The sequence below is a fragment of the Pristiophorus japonicus genome, chromosome 18 (assembly GCF_044704955.1).
Source record: "Pristiophorus japonicus isolate sPriJap1 chromosome 18, sPriJap1.hap1, whole genome shotgun sequence".
Taxonomy (NCBI): domain Eukaryota; kingdom Metazoa; phylum Chordata; class Chondrichthyes; family Pristiophoridae; genus Pristiophorus; species Pristiophorus japonicus.
In genome coordinates, this window is record NC_091994.1 from 62985004 (window position 1) to 63003749 (window position 18746).

The 18746-nt window shown below is 48.9% G+C and overlaps 1 protein-coding gene across 1 annotated transcript in view; it reads left to right on the forward strand.

The window, feature by feature from the left end:
• hspg2 (heparan sulfate proteoglycan 2) overlaps nt 1-18746 on the forward strand; it is a 643156-nt gene that overhangs the window by 529398 nt on the left and 95012 nt on the right. Inside the window, 7 exon segments of the mRNA XM_070860710.1 lie at nt 450-579; nt 2525-2665; nt 6180-6314; nt 9770-9951; nt 11754-11949; nt 13573-13752; nt 18094-18354. Of these exon segments, the coding sequence (XP_070716811.1) occupies nt 450-579; nt 2525-2665; nt 6180-6314; nt 9770-9951; nt 11754-11949; nt 13573-13752; nt 18094-18354 (1225 nt within the window).

The following is an 18746-nucleotide window of genomic DNA, read 5'->3' on the forward strand; positions in this document are numbered from 1 at the left end:
TCGGTTATGGGAAAAATGCCTAATTCGCATAGAGACTGGGGCCTTGATGAACCTTGATAGTCTGTGTGCAGTCTCCAGCATCTTGTGTTCAGGCACGCGACGTAAGCATGAAGGCTGCAGTTAGGCCTCAGGCCTCGGTGCCTGATAATGCAGCTGCTTGGCTTACTGTTATCCCCCACGTGGCAGGTTTGTGCTGTAAATCATCTCGTGGAACATGAGGCTTTTACAAACTGCAGGTGGTGCTCTGGGTTGGTTTTATAATGGTGCCTGGACAGGTGGTTAGCCTGACTGACAACCCCCGGGAGTGCTGGCTACCTATATGGCCAATCGCCACACTCCGACAGGCACCACAGTCCCGTCTGGCTGTCACCCACGTATCCAGGGACGCTGACCTCCACCTGGCACAGTTTCAGTGAGCAAACCTTGTGCTTTTCCTGTTGGTGCTCCAGGTACAAGGCCCGGTGCTGAGGATACTACGGGTGACTCCCGCCGATGCTGGCGATTACATTTGTCGCGCTGAGAACATCTTCGGCATGCAGCAGCTCCAGTTCTCCGTCTCCGTCACCTCCACATCGTTAAGTACGTAACCTTTCTTCATCGTTGTTTGATTATTCACCTTTTACTGTTCCTGTTTGCTTTACTGTCTCGGCCAGTTAAATGGGAGACAGGGATCTTCGTGTATTTAACAAGTATTCCATTCTGGATGGAAGAACCGAGAAGTTTCAGTTCCCCTTTCCTGACCTCGGGACCTCCCAAAGTGCTTCACAGCCAATGAAGTACATTTGGAGTGTAGTCACTGTTGTAATGTGGGAAACCCAGCATGATTGATTGTAGCCTGGGAATCATGGAGTAAAGTGAGGCTTTGGGTAATATTTGGAGATCCTTGCAGCCTGGAGAATCTTTGCTCGAATGTTCAAGAAAGGACTGAAACTAAAGCCAGATAATTGCAAACCAGTTAGTCTCACATCGACAGTGGGGAAAATGCTTCAAAGCATTTTGCTGGATGCAATTAATGTTCAGCTGGAGCGCACACAGGCCATAGTCAGCTGTGGCTCAGTGGGCAGCACTCTCGCCTCGGAGTCAGGAGGTTGTGGGTCAAGGCCCACTCCAGAGTGACTACACTCCAAAAGTATTTCATTGGCTGTAAAGCACTTTGAGACGTCCGGTGGTCATGAAAGGTGCTATATAAATCCAAGTCTTTCTTTTTTTCTTTATAGTTTTAACCCGATCCTCCTATAATTCTGTCATGTTATAAAACTCTGCATTTTATGAGGTTACTGGACTTTGTTCCAAAAATGTTCAGATAAGTTTTCGACGTTTCCTTACATTCAGCATAGGATCTGGACTGACACTCAGTGCAGTGCCGAAGGAGTGCTGCACTTTAGGGTGAGACGTTAAACCCAGGCCCCGTTTGCCTTCCCAGGTGGTTGTAAAAGATCCCATGGCACTATTTGAAGAAGAGCAGGGGCGTTTTTCCTGATGTCTTGGCCAATATTGTGGTGTTCAAAATCCTGAGCGGTTTTGAAAGACTAAATCAGGAGAAACGGTTTTCAGTGACACCAGGGTCTGTAGGACACAGATCGAAGGTGATTGGCAAAAGATCCAGAGGCGCCGTGAGGAAGCATTTGTTCACACAGCGAGTTGTGATGTGGAAGGCACTGCGTGATTCAAAGGGGAATTGAATAAATACTTGAAGAGGAAAAATGTGTAGGGCTATGGGGAAAGAGCGGGGAGTGGGACTCATTTGATCGCTCTTCAAAGAGCCACACAGAGAGGATGGGCCGAATGGCCTCCTGTGCTGTGTCATTCTATGATACTGACCACTAACCAACATCACTCAACCAAAACAGATAATCTGGTCATTTATCTCATTGCTGTTTGTGGGACCTTGCTGGTTGTTGCTTTTCCCTACATTTCAAAAGTACATCATTGTCTGTAAAGCTCTTTGGGATGTCACCATCATCACAGGCGGTCCCTCGATCGAGGATGACTTGCTTCCACATGAGTTCACAGATGTTTCGATGAAGGACCCGATGTTCCAGTCCTGAACTCCAGTTGAGGGGGTGGAAGATGCCTGTGCGTGGATTGTTTTAATATGGGGTGGCCGTTGCACACCAGCCACCACACGGCTTGACAGAGCGAGGTCTAGGTCCAGTGACAAGGGTTATCCAGGACGACTGGAGACCAGCTCTGCTGCACGGACCTAGTGCGCACACATATCGCAGTGTGGGCTGGGCCCGTGCTGTCCCTGGGCCCTCGCCTCGTCTGGGCCCCGTACCCTCATTCGCCGCACCTCCGCCCACGGTGTTCCAAGGCCCGGCGCTCCAGCTCTATTTATAGCCCTGACCTGCGGTGGTGTTCTCACATAGGTCGGGGTGGCCCACGATGAGATGTGGTGGGGATGTGAAAGGCGCTCTATAAATGGAACTTTTTACTTGTACTGCATGTTGTCAAAATATTTAATAAGTTATTGTGGAAAGATATAAACTATTCATTCCCTTGTCCCTTTGGTATTGTGCTGTAGGGGAGAAGCTACCCGTTATAATCACTGGCCCACAGGATGTGACTGTGATCCAGGGCGGTGATGTGACCTTCAGCTGTCAAGTGGTTGAGGGAGCCTGGCCGTTGAACGTCGAGTGGAAAACACCTAATCAGCCACAAGAAGGTACATGGCAACACGACTTACAGCCCAGTTTAGTTATATGCAGCAAATGAGGATCGGCAATAGAGAGGTTCTCGAGTACAACTCAATGTAAAATGCTGGATAGACAAGGGGCAGAGTTGGAGCTGGTTCGGGTTAGGCCCGGAATGTGCTTATATGGGGGCTCCCATTTGATTGCATTTTACAACAGGTTCTTTTTATGTACTTAGATACTTAAACCGGCCATGTTTATATCAGGCGAATAACACAAACCGTTTCCCATTACGGTAACGGTCCATTACGGAGTCGCCGCTCACAGCGTGTTAAACGCACCAGCTTTTTGAGGCAAACACAGGTGTGCAGTGAGCAGCTCAGGCTTCGTGCAATGATTTCTCGGTTATGGAGCCACGCGGGGAGTTCAGCTGAAGGGATTGCAGCGAAGTCGAGCGATGTCTGTGAACAACGTCGTATGGAAGTGCGGGGAGGAGTCTGTCGGTTGTTGTGTCCCGTGCTGTGAGAATCACGCAGCACATTGCACAGTAACCATTGGTGTACGTTGACCCAGTGTATGAGTGGCTCGGAGTCTAGAGCGCCAAGTCCCAGCAGCGCCTCCCATGTACCTGAGGGGTACGGGATAGTTCAGGGATTGTCATCGACAGAAAATGGAACACTTTGAAGTATAAACCGTTCAACGCATGTATTCGGGAAATCACATTCGAACCAGCGCTCCTGCTATAAGCGTGGGAACTTACTTTTCATTGTTTCTTTGGCCGCACAATGTACTCTGCTCGAACAGCTGGTATGGAAAGTGTCGTCAGGGCCTGTGTGTCGGGGCCTGTGTGTCACTACCTGTGTCGAGGCCTGTGTGTCACTACCTGTGTCAGGGCCTGTGTGTCGTCAGGGCCTGTGTGTCGTCAGGGCCTGTGTGTCGGGGCCTGTGTGTCACCAGCTACTAACCAAGTGTATAAGAGCCGCCCATTGGGATTAGCCCCAGAATTCCCTCGTGCTGCTACACTTCCCCATGAAGGTCGAATTGCTGAGTGCCAAGGCTCATACGCTAACATTGTGAGAATGTTGTACGGGCATATTGTGTTCGTGCTCGAACTTTGCCGGTCTGAAGTTTCATCCTACTGTGGAAACTCGTGACTCCGGGCATCAGGCGCGTCACATTGCAATCCCAATGGGCAACATCACTGAGTCTCGGCACGTCCTGTCTGGCGAATTTAATGAAGGAATAAGTGCACTGGATACAGCAATGGCTCTAGGCCCGGACAACATCCCGACTGTTGTGCTGCAGACTTGTGCTCCAGAACTAGCCGCACCTCTAGCCAAGCTGTTCCAGTTCAGCTACAACACTGGCATCTACCCGACAAAGTGAAAAATTGCCCAGGTATGTCCTGTCCACAAAAAGTGTGACAAATCCAACCCGCCCCGAAGGTGTTGTCGACAGTGCTATCAAGCGGCACTTACTCACCGATAACCTGCTCACTGATGCCCAGTTTGGGTTCCACCAGGATCACTCGGCTCCAGACCACATTACAGCCTTGGTCCAAACATGGGCAAAAGAGCTGAATTCCAGAGGTGAGGTGAGAGTGACTGCTCTTGATATCAAGGCAGCATTTGACTGAGTGTGGCATCAAGGAGCCCAAGTAAAACTGAAGTTACTGGGAATCGGGGGGAAAACTCTCCACTGGCTGGAGTCATACCGAGCACAAAGGAAGATGGTTGTGGTGGTTGGAGATCAATCTTCACAGCCCCAGGATATCGCTGCAGGAGTTCCTCAGGGCAGTGTCCCAGGCCCAACATCTTTAGCTGCTTCATCAATGACCTTCCCTGCATCATAAGGTCAGAAGTGGGATGTTCGCTGATGACTGCACAGTGTTCAGTTCCATTCACAACTCCTCAGATAATGGAGCAGTCCATGCCCACATGCAGCAAGACCTGGACAACATTCAGGCTTGGGCTGATAAGTGGCAAGTAACATTCGTGCCACACAAGTGCCAGGCAATGACTATCTCCAACAAGCGAGAGTCTAACCACCGCCCCATGACATTCAACGGCATTACCATCGCCGAATCCCCCACCATCAACATCCTGAGGGTCACCATTGACCAGAAACTTAACTGGACCAGCCACATAAATACTGTGACCACAAGAGCAGGTCAGAGACTGGGTATTCTGCGGCGAGTGTCTCACCTCCTGACTCCCCAAAGCCTTTCCACCATCTACAAGGCACATGTCAGGAGTGTGATGGAATACTCGCCACTTGCCTGGATGTGTGCAGCTTCAACAACACTCGAGAAGCTCAACACCATCCAGGACAAAGCAGCCCGCTTGATCAGCACCCCATCCACCACCTTCAACACTCACTCCCTCCACCACCGGCGCACCGTGGCTGCAGTGTGTACCATCTACAAGATGCACTGCAACAACTCGCCAAGGCTCCTTCGGCAGCACCTCCCAAACCCGCGACCTCTACTGTCTAGAAGGACAAGGGCAGCAGGCGCATGGGAACACCACCACCTCCACGTTCCCCTCCGAGTCACACACCGTCCTGACTTGGAAATAATCACCATTCCTTCATCGTCGCTGGGTCACAATCCTGAACTCCCTCCCTAACAGCACTGTGGGAGCACCTTCACCACACGGAGTGCAGCGGTTCAAGAAGGCGGCTCACCACCACCTTCTCAAGGGCAACTTTGGGCAATAAATGCTGCCATGCCAGTGATGCCCACACCCTAGGAACAAATTTTTAAAAAATGAATCTGATAGTTAATGATCACTTTGATCTTCACCTGGGCAAATGTGATAACCAAATATTCCTTCAAGTTTGAAATGTAATAATGGAGGAAAGGGAATGAGCATGAATTTTGATCCTTGCTATGTCAATAAGATGCTTACAGTTTATATATGGCAGGTGCACTGAATTTAGAGATGGTGTTGGGTTATTGTGAGTTTTATTCCTTGGGGGAAGTGTTCCTGTGAAGCTGTGCAGCCCCACAGCGGTCTGGAGGTCCCGTGCAGGACGTTCACCGGCTTTTATACGGAAGAAACTCGCAGGTGCGATGTGAATGGGCCGCGCAGCCAGTTAAAGGGCCGGCGCTCGGAAACACAATGAGAGGCAACATTGGTGTGGGGCCCACGGTACTAAAGCTAACACAAGGCAAATCCTCGAGAAGGACACGCCTTCGAATTCACTGGTGCAATTATTTGCTCGACATGTTTTTTTGAAGGGTAGGTTTTACTATCTTTATTGTATTATCTCATGCTATCAGAAACCTTGTTATTCTTGGACATATTCTAGCTTCAAACAACACTCCCTTCTTTAATAGTATTGATAGCAGATTGACAGCAGCAGATATGGACCTCAATAAACTGTTAGTAATAGAATCAATGTGGCCGTGGTATTTTCCTTCACGGCTGTATGGATCAGTCTTTACATTGCGGGCACTTGTGCAGAAAACACAATGCGCTTCAATGAATGTACTAGCTACATGAAGAACCTTTACCAGTTTTATCTGCTCCTCTTGTGTTGCAGACAACGTGAAGATCAACAGTGATGGCTCTATTCTTACCATCACCAGAGCTCGCCAACGTGACCAGGGCCAGTACAAATGCGTGGCTCGTAATCGCTTTGGATCAGCATTCACCATAATGACTCTGGTCGTACAAGGTACAAAGTTGTAAAGCAACAATCTGTAGTAAGGCTCACCTCTGTAGACCCAGCTATCCCCATTGTTACCGGCTCCTGTCCTGGTAATGCATTGACTGTTGCCCCATTCTCAGTGTCCCTCTCTCCTGGGGAAATGATGCATTGTCTGTTGCCCCATTCTGTGTTCCTCTCTCCTGGGGAAATGATGCATTGTCTGTTGCCCCATTCTGTGTCCCCCCCCTCTCCTGGGGAGATGATGCATTGACTGTTGCCCCATTCTGTGTTCCCCTCTCCTGGGGAGATGATGCATTGTCTGTTGCCCCATTCTGTGTCCCTCTCTCCTGGGGAGGTGATGCATTGATTTTTGCCCCATTCTGTGTCCCTCTCTCCTAGGGAGGTGATGCATTGACTGTTGCCCCATTCTGTGTGCCTCTCTTCTGGGGAAATGATGCATTGACTGTTGCCCCATTCTGTGTTCCCCTCTCCTGGGGAGATGATGCATTGACTGTTGCCCCATTCTGTGTTCCCCTCTCCTGGGGAGATGATGCATGTGTTTGTGGATTTTCTCCAAAGGTCACTGGTCCGGGTACAATGTTCACATTGTGACCACTTCCTCTTTTCCCTTCTTTTGTGTCTAGAACAATATTTGGCATTTCCTCTCCCCAGATGACCAAAGTATCATAGCTCTGTCCTCACCTCTCTATGAATTCTAATTAAACACTCAACTCGTCCAAAATAAATAAATCATTCTTATTTGAGTTCAAAATGGCGGATATCGTAATTCCTTATTTCAAAAGCAAAATCAAATCCCAACCAATATATTCATTGGCCTTGATTCAGGGACATTGCCTGCGGTGTAAGCTTAAACGTCAGCCTTGTGTCAGTGGGCAGCTCGCTCTCTCGCCTCTGAATCTGCAGGTTGTGGCTCCAAGTCCCACTCCAGAGACTTGAGCATAATAATCCAGTCTGACACTTCACTGCTGAGGTGATGCATTGACTGTTGCCCCATTCCCAGTGTTCCCCTCTCCTGGGAGTGCTGAGGGAGCGCTGCCCTGTCTGAGGTGCTGTCTTTGGGATGAGACGTTAAACCAAGGTCCCATCTGCCATCTCAGGTGGACGTAAAAGATCCCACAGCACCATACAAAGAAGAGCACGGGAGTTATCCCCGGTGTCCTGACCAATATTTATCCCTCACCCACATCCCCTAAAATAGTTAAATTGGTCATTTATCTTGTTGCTGTTTGTGGGAGCTTCCTGTGCGCAGATTTTGCTGCTGCATTTCACTCCATTACAATAGTGACTGCACTTCAACAAGTAATGGATCGGCTCTGAAGGGCTTTGGGATGGCCTGAGAATGTGAAAGGCGCTATATAAAAGTTTATTTTCTTCATTGTCCATTCAGCTCTCTAGTGTCTTGCTCAGAGCCCAACATTAGTGGTTGTCTACTCAGAGCAGCCAGACATTAAAATAGCACTCGTCATAATGACTGGACATCCCAAGCGCTTTACAGCCTGGATTATGTGCTCCAGTCCCTGGAGTGGGACCTGAACCCACAACCTTCTGACTCAGAGGCGAGGGTGCTGGCACACATTTTCACAATAAAGGCAATGGGCCAATTGTGCCTTGGCCTGAATTTTAATCCAAGGGAGTGGGTGGGGGGAGGGAGTGGGTTGGGGGGGTGGGAGGGGGTAGGGTGGGGAGGGGGAGGAGGAGGAGGAGGAGGAGGAGGGGAGGGGGTAGGGAGGGGGTAGGGTGGGGGGGTGGGGTGGGAGGGAGGAGGGGTTGGGTGGGGGGTGTGGGAGGAGGGGTGTGGGTGGGAGGAGGGATGTGGGTGGGAGGAGGGGTGTGGGTGGGAGGAGTGGGTGTGGGAGGGAGGAGGGGTTGTGGGAGGAGGGGTGGTGGGTGAAAGGACAGGGTGTAGGAGGGAGTGTGGGTAGGGTGGGTGGGAGGGGGAGGAGGGGTGTGGGTGGGAGGGGGGAGGAGGAGGAGGGGTGTGGGTGGGAGGAGTGGGTGTGGGTGGGAGGAGTGGGTGTGGGTGGGAGGAGTGGGTGTGGGAGGACGGGTGGTGGGTGAAAGGACAGGGTGTAGGAGGGAGTGTGGGTGGGAGGGGTGGGTGGGATGGGTGGGAGGGGGGAGGAGGGGTGTGGATGGGAGGGGGGAGGAGGAGGAGGAGGGGTGTGGGAGGGAGGAGGGGGTGTGGGAGGACGGGTGATGGGTGAAAGGACAGGGTGTAGGAGGGAGTGTGGGTAGGAGGTGTGGGAGGGATGGGTGGGAGGGGGGAGGAGGGGTGTGGGTGGGAGGGGGGAGGAGGAGGAGGAGGAGGGGTGTGGGTGGGAGGAGTGGGTGTGGGAGGGAGGAGGGGGTGTGGGAGGACGGGTGGTGGATGAAAGGACAGGGTGTAGGAGGGAGTGTGGGTAGGAGGGGGGGCGGCTTGGAAGCGGACAGGAAACCCTGGAGAACGGGATTCCCGCAGACCCTGTCCAATTTAACAGTGGGACCTGATTTGCATTTGAAACCTCTGTATCCCATCCATAGCCGGCCAGATGGAGAGGCTGCGGGCAGATAGGCCGGCAGCACTAGGCTTGGATGGAGGGAGGGAATGATCGTGGGCTGGTGGATGATCGGGGTGGGGAAGCAGCAAACATTGCAGGCAGGAGGAGCAAGGGGGGGAGGGGGTGGAGGGCAGGCAGAGAACATCGGGGCTACCCCACATACATCGGTGGGGAGGCGGGAAGGTGATCGCAGGCCTGTGACAAGGTGGGGGGCATTAGGAGACCTGGGGGGATTGCAGGCCGCGGGGAGAGGGCGGGAGGGGGGTCTCCGATTGGGGGGATCGGGGGCGGGAGAGGGGGGCTCCGATTAGGAGACCTGGGGGGATCGGAGGCCGCGGAGGGGGTGGGGGGCTCCGATTACGGGTGTGGGTGAGGCCGGGACACTGGATCCAGGAGGTTAGTTTAAAGGCACTTACCTCACAGTTCCAGCTGTCCTCGACTTCCATTAGCTGCCAGGTTTCCCGGGGCCTGCAAAACCTGACCAGCCACAATTACATTTAAAATGGCGGTTAAATCAGAGGCAGACCAGCCTCATTATAATATGTAAATATACAACCCACCTCCTGGGAGCGGGTTGGCTGGGCTGATGCCCTGTCCTGCCCCCGTTCTGCCTCCCGTTAAATTCGGAAGTGGGTGGATTGGGTGGGCTGGGGTCGGGATTCAGATTTTTAACTCTTTAACCGACCCCAGCCCACCCATCTTTCGGGGTTAAAATTCCCCCCTTAAAGTCAGAGCCAGTTGCATATCTAACTTGCTGTATCAGTAAGTACTGGCTGAATGCTGTAGCTGGGCTCACCTGTAGTTTGAGTGGGAATGTGACCTAGCCCTCCTGGATTGTATAAAGTAATCCATAACAGCAGTCCATCCTTTGCTCTATGTTTTGGCATTTCAGCAATGGAAGTTTATTTTCCCCTTTGCTTCTAGGGCCCCCCACCGTGTCAGTCTCGCCCCGTGGCCCAGTCAGACTGGGTGTGGGCAATGCCATTACTCTGGAGTGTATCGGGATGGGCGAGCCCCGCCCTACAATCAGCTGGCGTCGGGTTAGTGGCCGGCAAAGGAACAACTTGGGGACACAGCTGCCTAGGGACGGTGATCCCATCCTGACGGTGAGTAAAGATTTATCCAGCACACTCATTGTCTGAGAAATATCAGCCGGAAGGCAGATTGGCCATGGGACATTTTAGTTGTGATAAATTCATGATTTTGTTTTATTAATTCTCGGGATGTGGGTGTCACTGTCGAGGCCGGCATTTATTGCCCGTCCCTCGGTGCCCTGAGAAAGTGTGGTGTGCCGTGCCTTGAACCGTTGCAGTCCGTGTGGTGAAGGTGCAGTGTTGGTGGTCGAGAGTTCAAGAGCTTTAACCCAGCCACTAGATTATCACTGTATTTTCTCATTCAATGACAGTTTCTGTAAGTGGATCACATCCCTTGCAATGTGAAGTTGTTGTGTAATCCTTTCTGTGATGGGCAGTGCCCAGCTTAGGGTGCTGTCACTGGATTAAATGCAGCCTTGTGCTACGCTCCAACTCTTGCTTAGGGTATGCACACAATATACAATCCAGAATTCATTGTTTCCAGCCTAAAACACCCGGTAACATTTATTTATAAATGTATAAATGAAGGAGAACTATGCAACCAACAAGCTGGGCTAATACAAGGCAGGTTTTGATGTGTTTAATCACAGACAGCAAATGCTCTCTCTCTCACTTCTCCAGATAGTCCACAGACCCAAAACAGGCACAATATAATCGTGTGCTGCTTTCAGTGATAGAAGTACATGTCAAGCTGCATCCTCAGGGAGGGAGGGGACATGGAATCTGTAAACTGTTTGCCTTTAGAGCCTTCCTGTCTGATCACCCTTCAGTTAAGAAGACAAACACAGCAGAAGATTCCAGTTTTTAGCCAGATAATTTCTTTGAATTATGCCGATTTCTTTGAAATCGGAAATCAGACGAACTTTAACAATATTAACATAGTATTTACAGCAGAGAAACCGGTCACTCGGCCCAACTGGTGTCTGCCGATGTTTATGCTCCATACGAGCCTCCTCCCACCCTAACTTCATCGAACCCTCTGCCTATCCTTCGATTCCTTTCTCCCTCGTGTTCTTATCCAGCTTCTCTTTAAAGGCATTGATGGCACCTGAAGGTTCAGTACAGATCCAGCCATTTGTCAGGTCTCGTGTTACACGGTTACATGATATATACAAAGGCAGGTCCCAGGCAGGTGCAGGTGTGAAGCTTTACCCAGCAAGAACAGTTATCACCCACAGAACACAGGAACTGCTGTCACTTCAAAATCCCTATTGAATTTAATATTGATTATATATGTTTTTAAATCTTAAATTTGCATGCACTTTCTGTCTACAAAACCTCATTTCCTGTTGTCATGTTATTATCAAGTTTCTGTGTCGACTTTTTCCCGTTATAACTGACCATGTCCGCATTCAGAATGGGAACTGCCCAAGCAAACTTATTGTGCTGTAATTACACCATCCCATCAGCGGTGGTGCTGTCGTGACTCAGTTTTGTGTCTCCCAGCTCCTCGCCCGACATTACACACAACCCCCCACTCTCCAACCAGCTCTACTCCTCTGCTTTCCAAATTGCCAAAAGTCTTGCTATTTAACTATGAATAATATAAAATCAAAGTATTATATTAGAATGGGCAGCCTGACTCACCCTGGGCCAGTGCAGCCCCGCCCTCTAACCGCGGATTCACCTGAAGACCACACTGGGAGCAATGCCAGGGGAGATCCACAAGTAAACATTCATTTGGTGTTGTTGTATTTTGAATGATTTGTGCCAGTGCTCCAAACTGGAGAAAAAAAAACAGAGTTTGGCAAACACTTCAACACGAAGGTCGTGCTTCTTTAACGTTGGATCAGTTAATGAATTTTCTATTTCAGATTTCTTCGGCTCGGCTGCAGGATGCCGGGATCTACTCGTGTACGTCGACGAATCAGTTTGGCACAGCCGAGGCTCAGGTGGAGGTGATAGTCGACCGTTCAGCCTCCACGCCCCAGATTCCTCAGGTTAATGCGGAAGAACCAACGTTAACAGTCACAACAGGGCAGATCGCTACACTACGCTGCTCAGCTACAGGTATGTCAGTGAAGTCGCGATGCTCCAGTCTGGAATAGGAAGTCTTCAGCTTTCTTCCCTACCTGGCCAGTTTAGGCCTCCCGGGCTAAGAATGAGTTTGGGATGAATGTTTCATACAGTGACCTTGAAAAGGATGACCTTTATTAAAGAATAAGATGCTATAGCAATGCAGGAGGTGTAAGGAAGCCAGTATTAAGTGCTGCTCGTGTAAGGACAAATGTTTAACCTCGCTGCGTATACACGCAGAGTTTCGTTGTGCTGTTACTGTGGTTGGTATCACTGCATAAAGCTAGGAACCTTTAGGAACAGGCAAAGGACGTTTGTGCTAAACAGTTCATCATTGCTTTGTGGATGAGTCTTACTCACCTACCTTATCACACATCTTTCAGTCATCTTCAGAAATACTTCTATTGTCACTTGGCCCCATTAGACTGCCCCCATACGTTGGTCCATTACTCGATTATCCTTTGGGTAAAGGTGTTGTGCCTAATTTCGCCCCACACTCCTAATTTCCTAATTCTATTGTGTCCCTGGTATTTGAACACTGCCTGGATCAGTTTGGACAATTTATAATCATGAAAGCTTCAATTGGATCGGCTTAGAATCCTCGTGTAAACAGAAAACAAACCGAACTTCCTTAGCTTCTGCTCATAACTCCAATTCCGGATAAGCAAACGTCTTCAATGCTTGGCTTTTACCCACTCAGAGGCAGTGATATCCACTCTGTGCGCTAACTTCATTCTTCAACTAAGAACTGGTCTGATGGTTTCACTGATTTAACATTTTTCACTGATTTATTAATAAATCAAAAGGTCCAGTGAGTAGTTACAGTAAAAATAGTCCGAGAAGGTAATAGTTTGCATCATACCCAGATCGTATTTTTGCTATATGAGACATTGGTCAGGCCTTTATCAACAGTAATGTCTGCAGTTGACAGAAAGGATATTGCTCTCATGGGGAACACGCAGGGATAGTAACCCTCAGCTGTACCCTCAAACCTGTCAGCACCCACGTGCAGGAAAGCTACAAAGAGTTATAGGAATGGTACTGCAGAGTGACCGAGGGCTACCCTCCTCACAAGCACCTCGTGCAGCACTACCTGCCATTGTATTGGCCATTCCACACGAGGTTGCCTCTGAACTTGTCACTGGTCAGCACACCTCATTCTGCATGTAGCGTTCCCTATGCGTTCATTTTCTCTTGCACTTCTTAATCCTTGGCAAAGATTGTTAATGGATTGGTGATTGAGACCCTCGAGAGTTATTGTCCCCCTATTCTGACCCACACTATTCATTTAACGCAAGCCATGTTCATCTTCCATTAATGTCCTCCACCCATCCATCCAAGTCTTTATCTGGTGTTTTTGAATAGTTATGCAAATGATCTTACATTGGCAAATTAGGTGCTGTTAGCACTAAACATTTCGGGTAGGATTTGCTCCAGTTTATACCCACTTAAAACTGATTGCGATCTGTAGAAGGTAATTGGGTCTGTAGAATTTGTTTTAATTGGTGATTAAGCGGGCTGCCCCCTTGTGGGAACAAAAGAGAATCAAATCTCAAATGTAATAAGTTTCAGTGCAACCTCTTGGACGAATGAAAGCTTGATTCTGTATGGCTCTAGGTTACCCCACCCCCATTATCCAGTGGTCCAAGCTGCGAGCCCCACTGCCATGGCAGCACCAGATTGTTGATGGAGCGCTGGTCATTCCCAACGTGGGCCTACAGGATTCCGGACAGTACATCTGCAACGCCTCCAATTCTGCCGGATTCCAGGAGATCTTCATAATGCTGGATGTAGAAAGTAAGAGTAGACACGCTGGGATTTATTTTAGCACTCTTTGAATATCAAAAGTTGCGGTCTATGAATTGTTATTTTTTAGTGAATGTGCCCTTCGAGGTAATGTGAGACTTTGGATTGAGTTCGGCTCAGCACAGGTGGGTCTGCCGGCTGTACCTGGGTGATCAGGGACTGGAAAAGGTTCGCATTTATATAGCGCCTTTCACAATCTCAGGGCATCCCAGAGTGCTTTACAGACAATGAAGTACTTTTGAAGTGTAGTCACTGTTGTAATGTAGGAAACGCGGCAGTCAATTTGCGCAAATCTATTTTTAGTGATGTCGGTTGAGGGATAAATATTGGACAGGACATTTGGAGAACTCTTCTTCAAAATAGGATCTTTTACATCCTGCTGAGAGGGCAGACGGGGCCTCAGTTTAACGTCTCATCCAAAAGGCAGCACCTCCAACAGTGCAGCACTCCCTCAGCACTGTGCTGGAATGCCAGCCTAGGCTTTGTGCTCAAGTCCCTGGTGTGGGCCTTGAACCCACACCTTCTGGTACAGAGGTGAGCATGTACTGCCCACTGAGCCACGGTTAACAGGAAGATTGAGCATTACCGAACTTGTTTGATCCCTGTGCAAAACATGGAACATGAGGTGTTCCGAACATGACCACTCACCATTGTAGTGCAAACGCTTCATTGTTTGTTGAAATGGAAACATTAAGATGCTGCTCTTAATTTCTTCCATATTGTTCAGGACACCCACCCAAGTTCAGTCCGCTCATTTAACCTGTCAGGAAGGAGATTGGATGGTACCAGTGTTGGACTGCTCACAACTGCCTTTCTGTCAGTCCAGTCACGGTTACCTGACCATGGTGGGTGAAATATTGGTAAATCGAGCCCATTGTGCACCGTGTTGGGGGAAAGATATAACGGTGCAGTGCGGTTTCACTGATGATACCAGAGGTGGGGGTTTGCAGTTATGCAGTTAGTCTTGAGAAGGTAGGAATTTCTTCACTAACCCTGAGAAGGTTAAGGAATGACTTGCTGGAGGCCTTCACAATAATTGGAAAAACAGTAGTGAAGGTTTGTTTCCACTGGTCAGCGACACAGCTAGGAGAGGGCACAGATATAAAGCAAACAGAAGAGGAATTAAAATGGAGGTTAGAAGAACATTCTTTACACAGAGGGTGATTACAATGTGTAATTCTCTGCCTGAAGCAGAGTCCATCAATTATTTTAGAAGGAAGTTAGTCAGTTGTTTGAAAAGGAGGAATATTAAAGCGTGTGAGAAATACGCCGGAGGGTGGACTGAGATGGTTCAGGTGGAGGAAGTGATCGGTGCAGGCTGGATGGGCCGAGCGGCCTGTCTCTGTGCTCGAACATTCCGCCGTTCGATGAGCGAGGTGAGCTACCTTGGAAGGCTCCTGCTGGGGCTGTGACATCTGCCACAAACAGGCCAGCCTCCAGCCCACAGATTAGGGAAGACACGACACTCCCAATGGCAATAGAGGTCTCCATCACCCTCACCTCTTACACCTCCTTCCAGATTAAGGCCATCATTGTCTCAGTCAGGTTGCCGAGCAGGCGACTGATGCATTGCTCAGTCGGGCCAACACTTTAATTCCCTTTCCCACTGAATGAGAACCTCGCCTGCCCAATTTAACTATACTGCTGAATTTCTCAAAATACATGGGGTCATTGATGGCGTCCAATAGGGCAGGAGATTGCAGCACCCTCTCTGGCATCACCACTTGCCTCTCACCTGCATACTGTTTCTCACCTTGGGCTCCCCACTAACACGTGTTGTGCTGGTTTGCTCGGCCCTCGGTGCTGCCAAACTGTTTCGCTAGGTCTAACGGAAGAGGAACACATGTTAGAGTGCTGATTGTGAGAAACCCCTTCAGAGAGGATATCCGTCACTGACTGAGGAGAAGAAGAGCTAACTGGGGCAGGATGATATCCCCCCCGGAGTTTGGGCAGCTCTGCAGGGTCACATTCTCCCTACTCCCTCGTTACTCTCCTGGGCAAGATGACTTCCCCAAGAGGGTTCAAGGGCATAACATTTCTGTACCCTCTTTCAGTTGGCACTTGTATTATGTGCAATCTTGTCTTGCAAGCAAAGAAGTGGTTTTGAGATGTTGCAAGTTTAAAGAGCACACACACTGATAAATATCTGCCCAAGCTAAAGTCCATTCTTTGTCAGTAATTGAACATGTACCATGGGGCTCAGGTGTGTTGGAAGGGTTGGCTCTATGAAGCCCCATTAAGGTATCAGAGTAACGGTGATCTCGGATGTATCCTCAACCAACCTAACAAAAACAGATTATCTGGTCATCATCACATTGCTGTTTGTGGGAGCTTGCTGTGCAAATTGGCTGCCACATTTCCTATATTATAAACAGTGACTACACTTCAAAAATACTTAATTGGCTGTAAAGCGCTTTGAAACACCCGGTGGTTGTGAAAGGCACTATATAAATGCAAGCATTTCTTTAAGTTGCAGCCTGTGTGCCTCTGATGATATGATGATGATGGCAGTATGCCTGCCGTGTTGCGACTTGGCCGAACATTGAAAGGGCCGTAAGGCTGCAAGTGAACTTTGGAGCGGGAATAGCCCAAGATCATCAAATTGTGAAAGCGCACTTGGTGACATTCACGCCCCACTCCAGGACATGAGCACTTAATCTCAGAGGCCATTTCAGTGAGGTTCTGGTGCACTGTTGCTGGTGCTATTGTTTGGTTGAGATATTAAGCCAAGGCCCATTTGCCTATTCCAGTCATTCAGGTAAATGTAAAACTATCTGTAGGAGAGCAGAGAGCTTTCCAGGTGCCCTCGCCCCCATTCGTCTCTCAGCCAACATCATCAGAAAAGCAGACCAATTAATCGCTCGTCTCGTGTGTCTCGTGTGCTATGTATGGCACTTTGCTGAGTGCAAGTTGCCTACATATTAACACTGACTGCACTTCAAAAGGTCATTCATTACTTTGTGCTGTCCTTTGCTCTGATAACATTCTCGTCGCTGAGTCAGAAGGTTACGGCCTCACTCCAGAGCCTTGAGCACGTGCTCCAGGCTGACACTTTAGCGCAGTGCTGTCTGTCGCATGAGATGTAATACTGAGGCCCCATCTGCCCTCTATGATGGACATGAACGATACCACGGAACTATTTGAAGAAGAGCAGGGAGTTCTCCAAGTTGACTTGGCCAACAATTATCCCTCAATCAACACTTAAAGCGAATGATCTGGTCATTGCTGTTTGTGGAACCTTGCTGCATACAGACTGGCTGCCCCGTTTCCTACATTACAACAATACTTCATTGACTGTGAAGCACTTTGGGACATTCTGGGCTCATGAAAGTTGCTCTATAAATTCAGTTTCTTTCATCCACTTAGGCTCACACAATTGGTGCAGTTTACCCAATGGGAGCGAATGGACATCGCAAACCTGTTCCCACTTGTCAGGGGTGTGTTCCCAATAAAGACATCACAGATATCAATAGTGCCATAGTTGAACAATCAAATACGAGAAACACAAGAAAGTATTGCGATGGCACTGAATGACTACGGTCCTGTGTAAACTCTCGGTAATAAGGATGAAAAGAAAGATTTGCATTTATATAACATTTATCAAATCTCTCAGAAATATCTCACAGCGATTCACAGAGAAGAAATTCTCTTTGATGGGCATTGACTGTTGTTCTGTAGACAAGTAATGCAAACATTATACACTCAGCAACTCCCACAACCAGCAATTAGTAAATAACCAATCAGTGTGTTGGTTGAGAGAAGGTTGGCCAGGATACAGAACTTGCTGCTTTTCTTCAGACAGTGCCATGGGAACGTCTACCTGAATCACTGGAACACACAGATGGAGCCTTGATTTATCGTCTGTGCTGTAAGGCAGGACACCAACAGTGCAGCACTCCCTCTGTAGTGCACTGTGGTGCCAGCCCAGACTATGTGCTCCAGTCCTAAAGATGGCCTTGAACTAATAATTGTGTCTCAATCGGAGGAGAGAGTCCTACCAACTTCATCGACCTGATATTTATCAATTGTTGAAGCATGAGGCTTTGAATTCTTGAGTTGAAGCACACACTCAGTCTGTGTATTGATTAAGACCATGTGGAATAGCTGAGATGGTGGAAGCTGTTCCAGGAGGATTCAGTGGAAGAGATGTGGGTTTAAGCGGAGCGGAAGACAAGAGCCACCTGTGGGCAAATTGACTATGTGACTAACTGCCACAAGTGACCATGTAACCAATCACACTCCTGAAGTAACCTTCGTTCATTTATAACTAATAGTGGCAGGCTAACAGCAAATGTCACATTTGAAGTAATGCTGACTTGCCTTGTTCCTCAGCTGCCCCATATGCCACCTTTGACGTCGAGGCTGTCAGCGTACGGGTGGGCGAGATAATCCGATTGCAGTGTCTATCGCAAGGAACTCCACCAATCAAGTATGAATGGTCGAAAGTGAACGGAAGCTTGCCGAGCAGGGCGGTCATGCGCAATGGAATCCTGCAGATCAACCTGGCCGTGGTGTCCGACTCGGGCAAGTACCAGTGTTTGGTCAAGAACAAAGTCGGTCAGAGTGAGGCCATTTCAACAGTAAACGTCAAATGTGAGTAAAGTGTCTTATTTCAGTTTCATTCTTTTCTCCTCTTTTTCAAAAGGGAAATAAGAACATAAGAAATAGGAGCAGAAGTTGGCCATTCGGCCCATCGAGCCTGCTCCGCCATTCAGTAAGATCATGGCTGAACTTCGACCTCAACTCCACTTTCCCACCCAAAATCCATATCCCTTGTTTTCCTTATCGATCGATCTCTGTCTTGAATATATCCAAGGACTGATCCTCCACAGCCCTCTGGGGTAGAGAATTCCAAAGATTCACCGCCCTCTGAGTGAAGAGTTTTCTCCTCGGCTCAGTCCTAAATGGCCGACCCCTAATCCTGAGACTTGAAGCGGTAACATTTGCAGGGCTATAGAGAGAGAGTGGGGGAGTGGGACAATTCA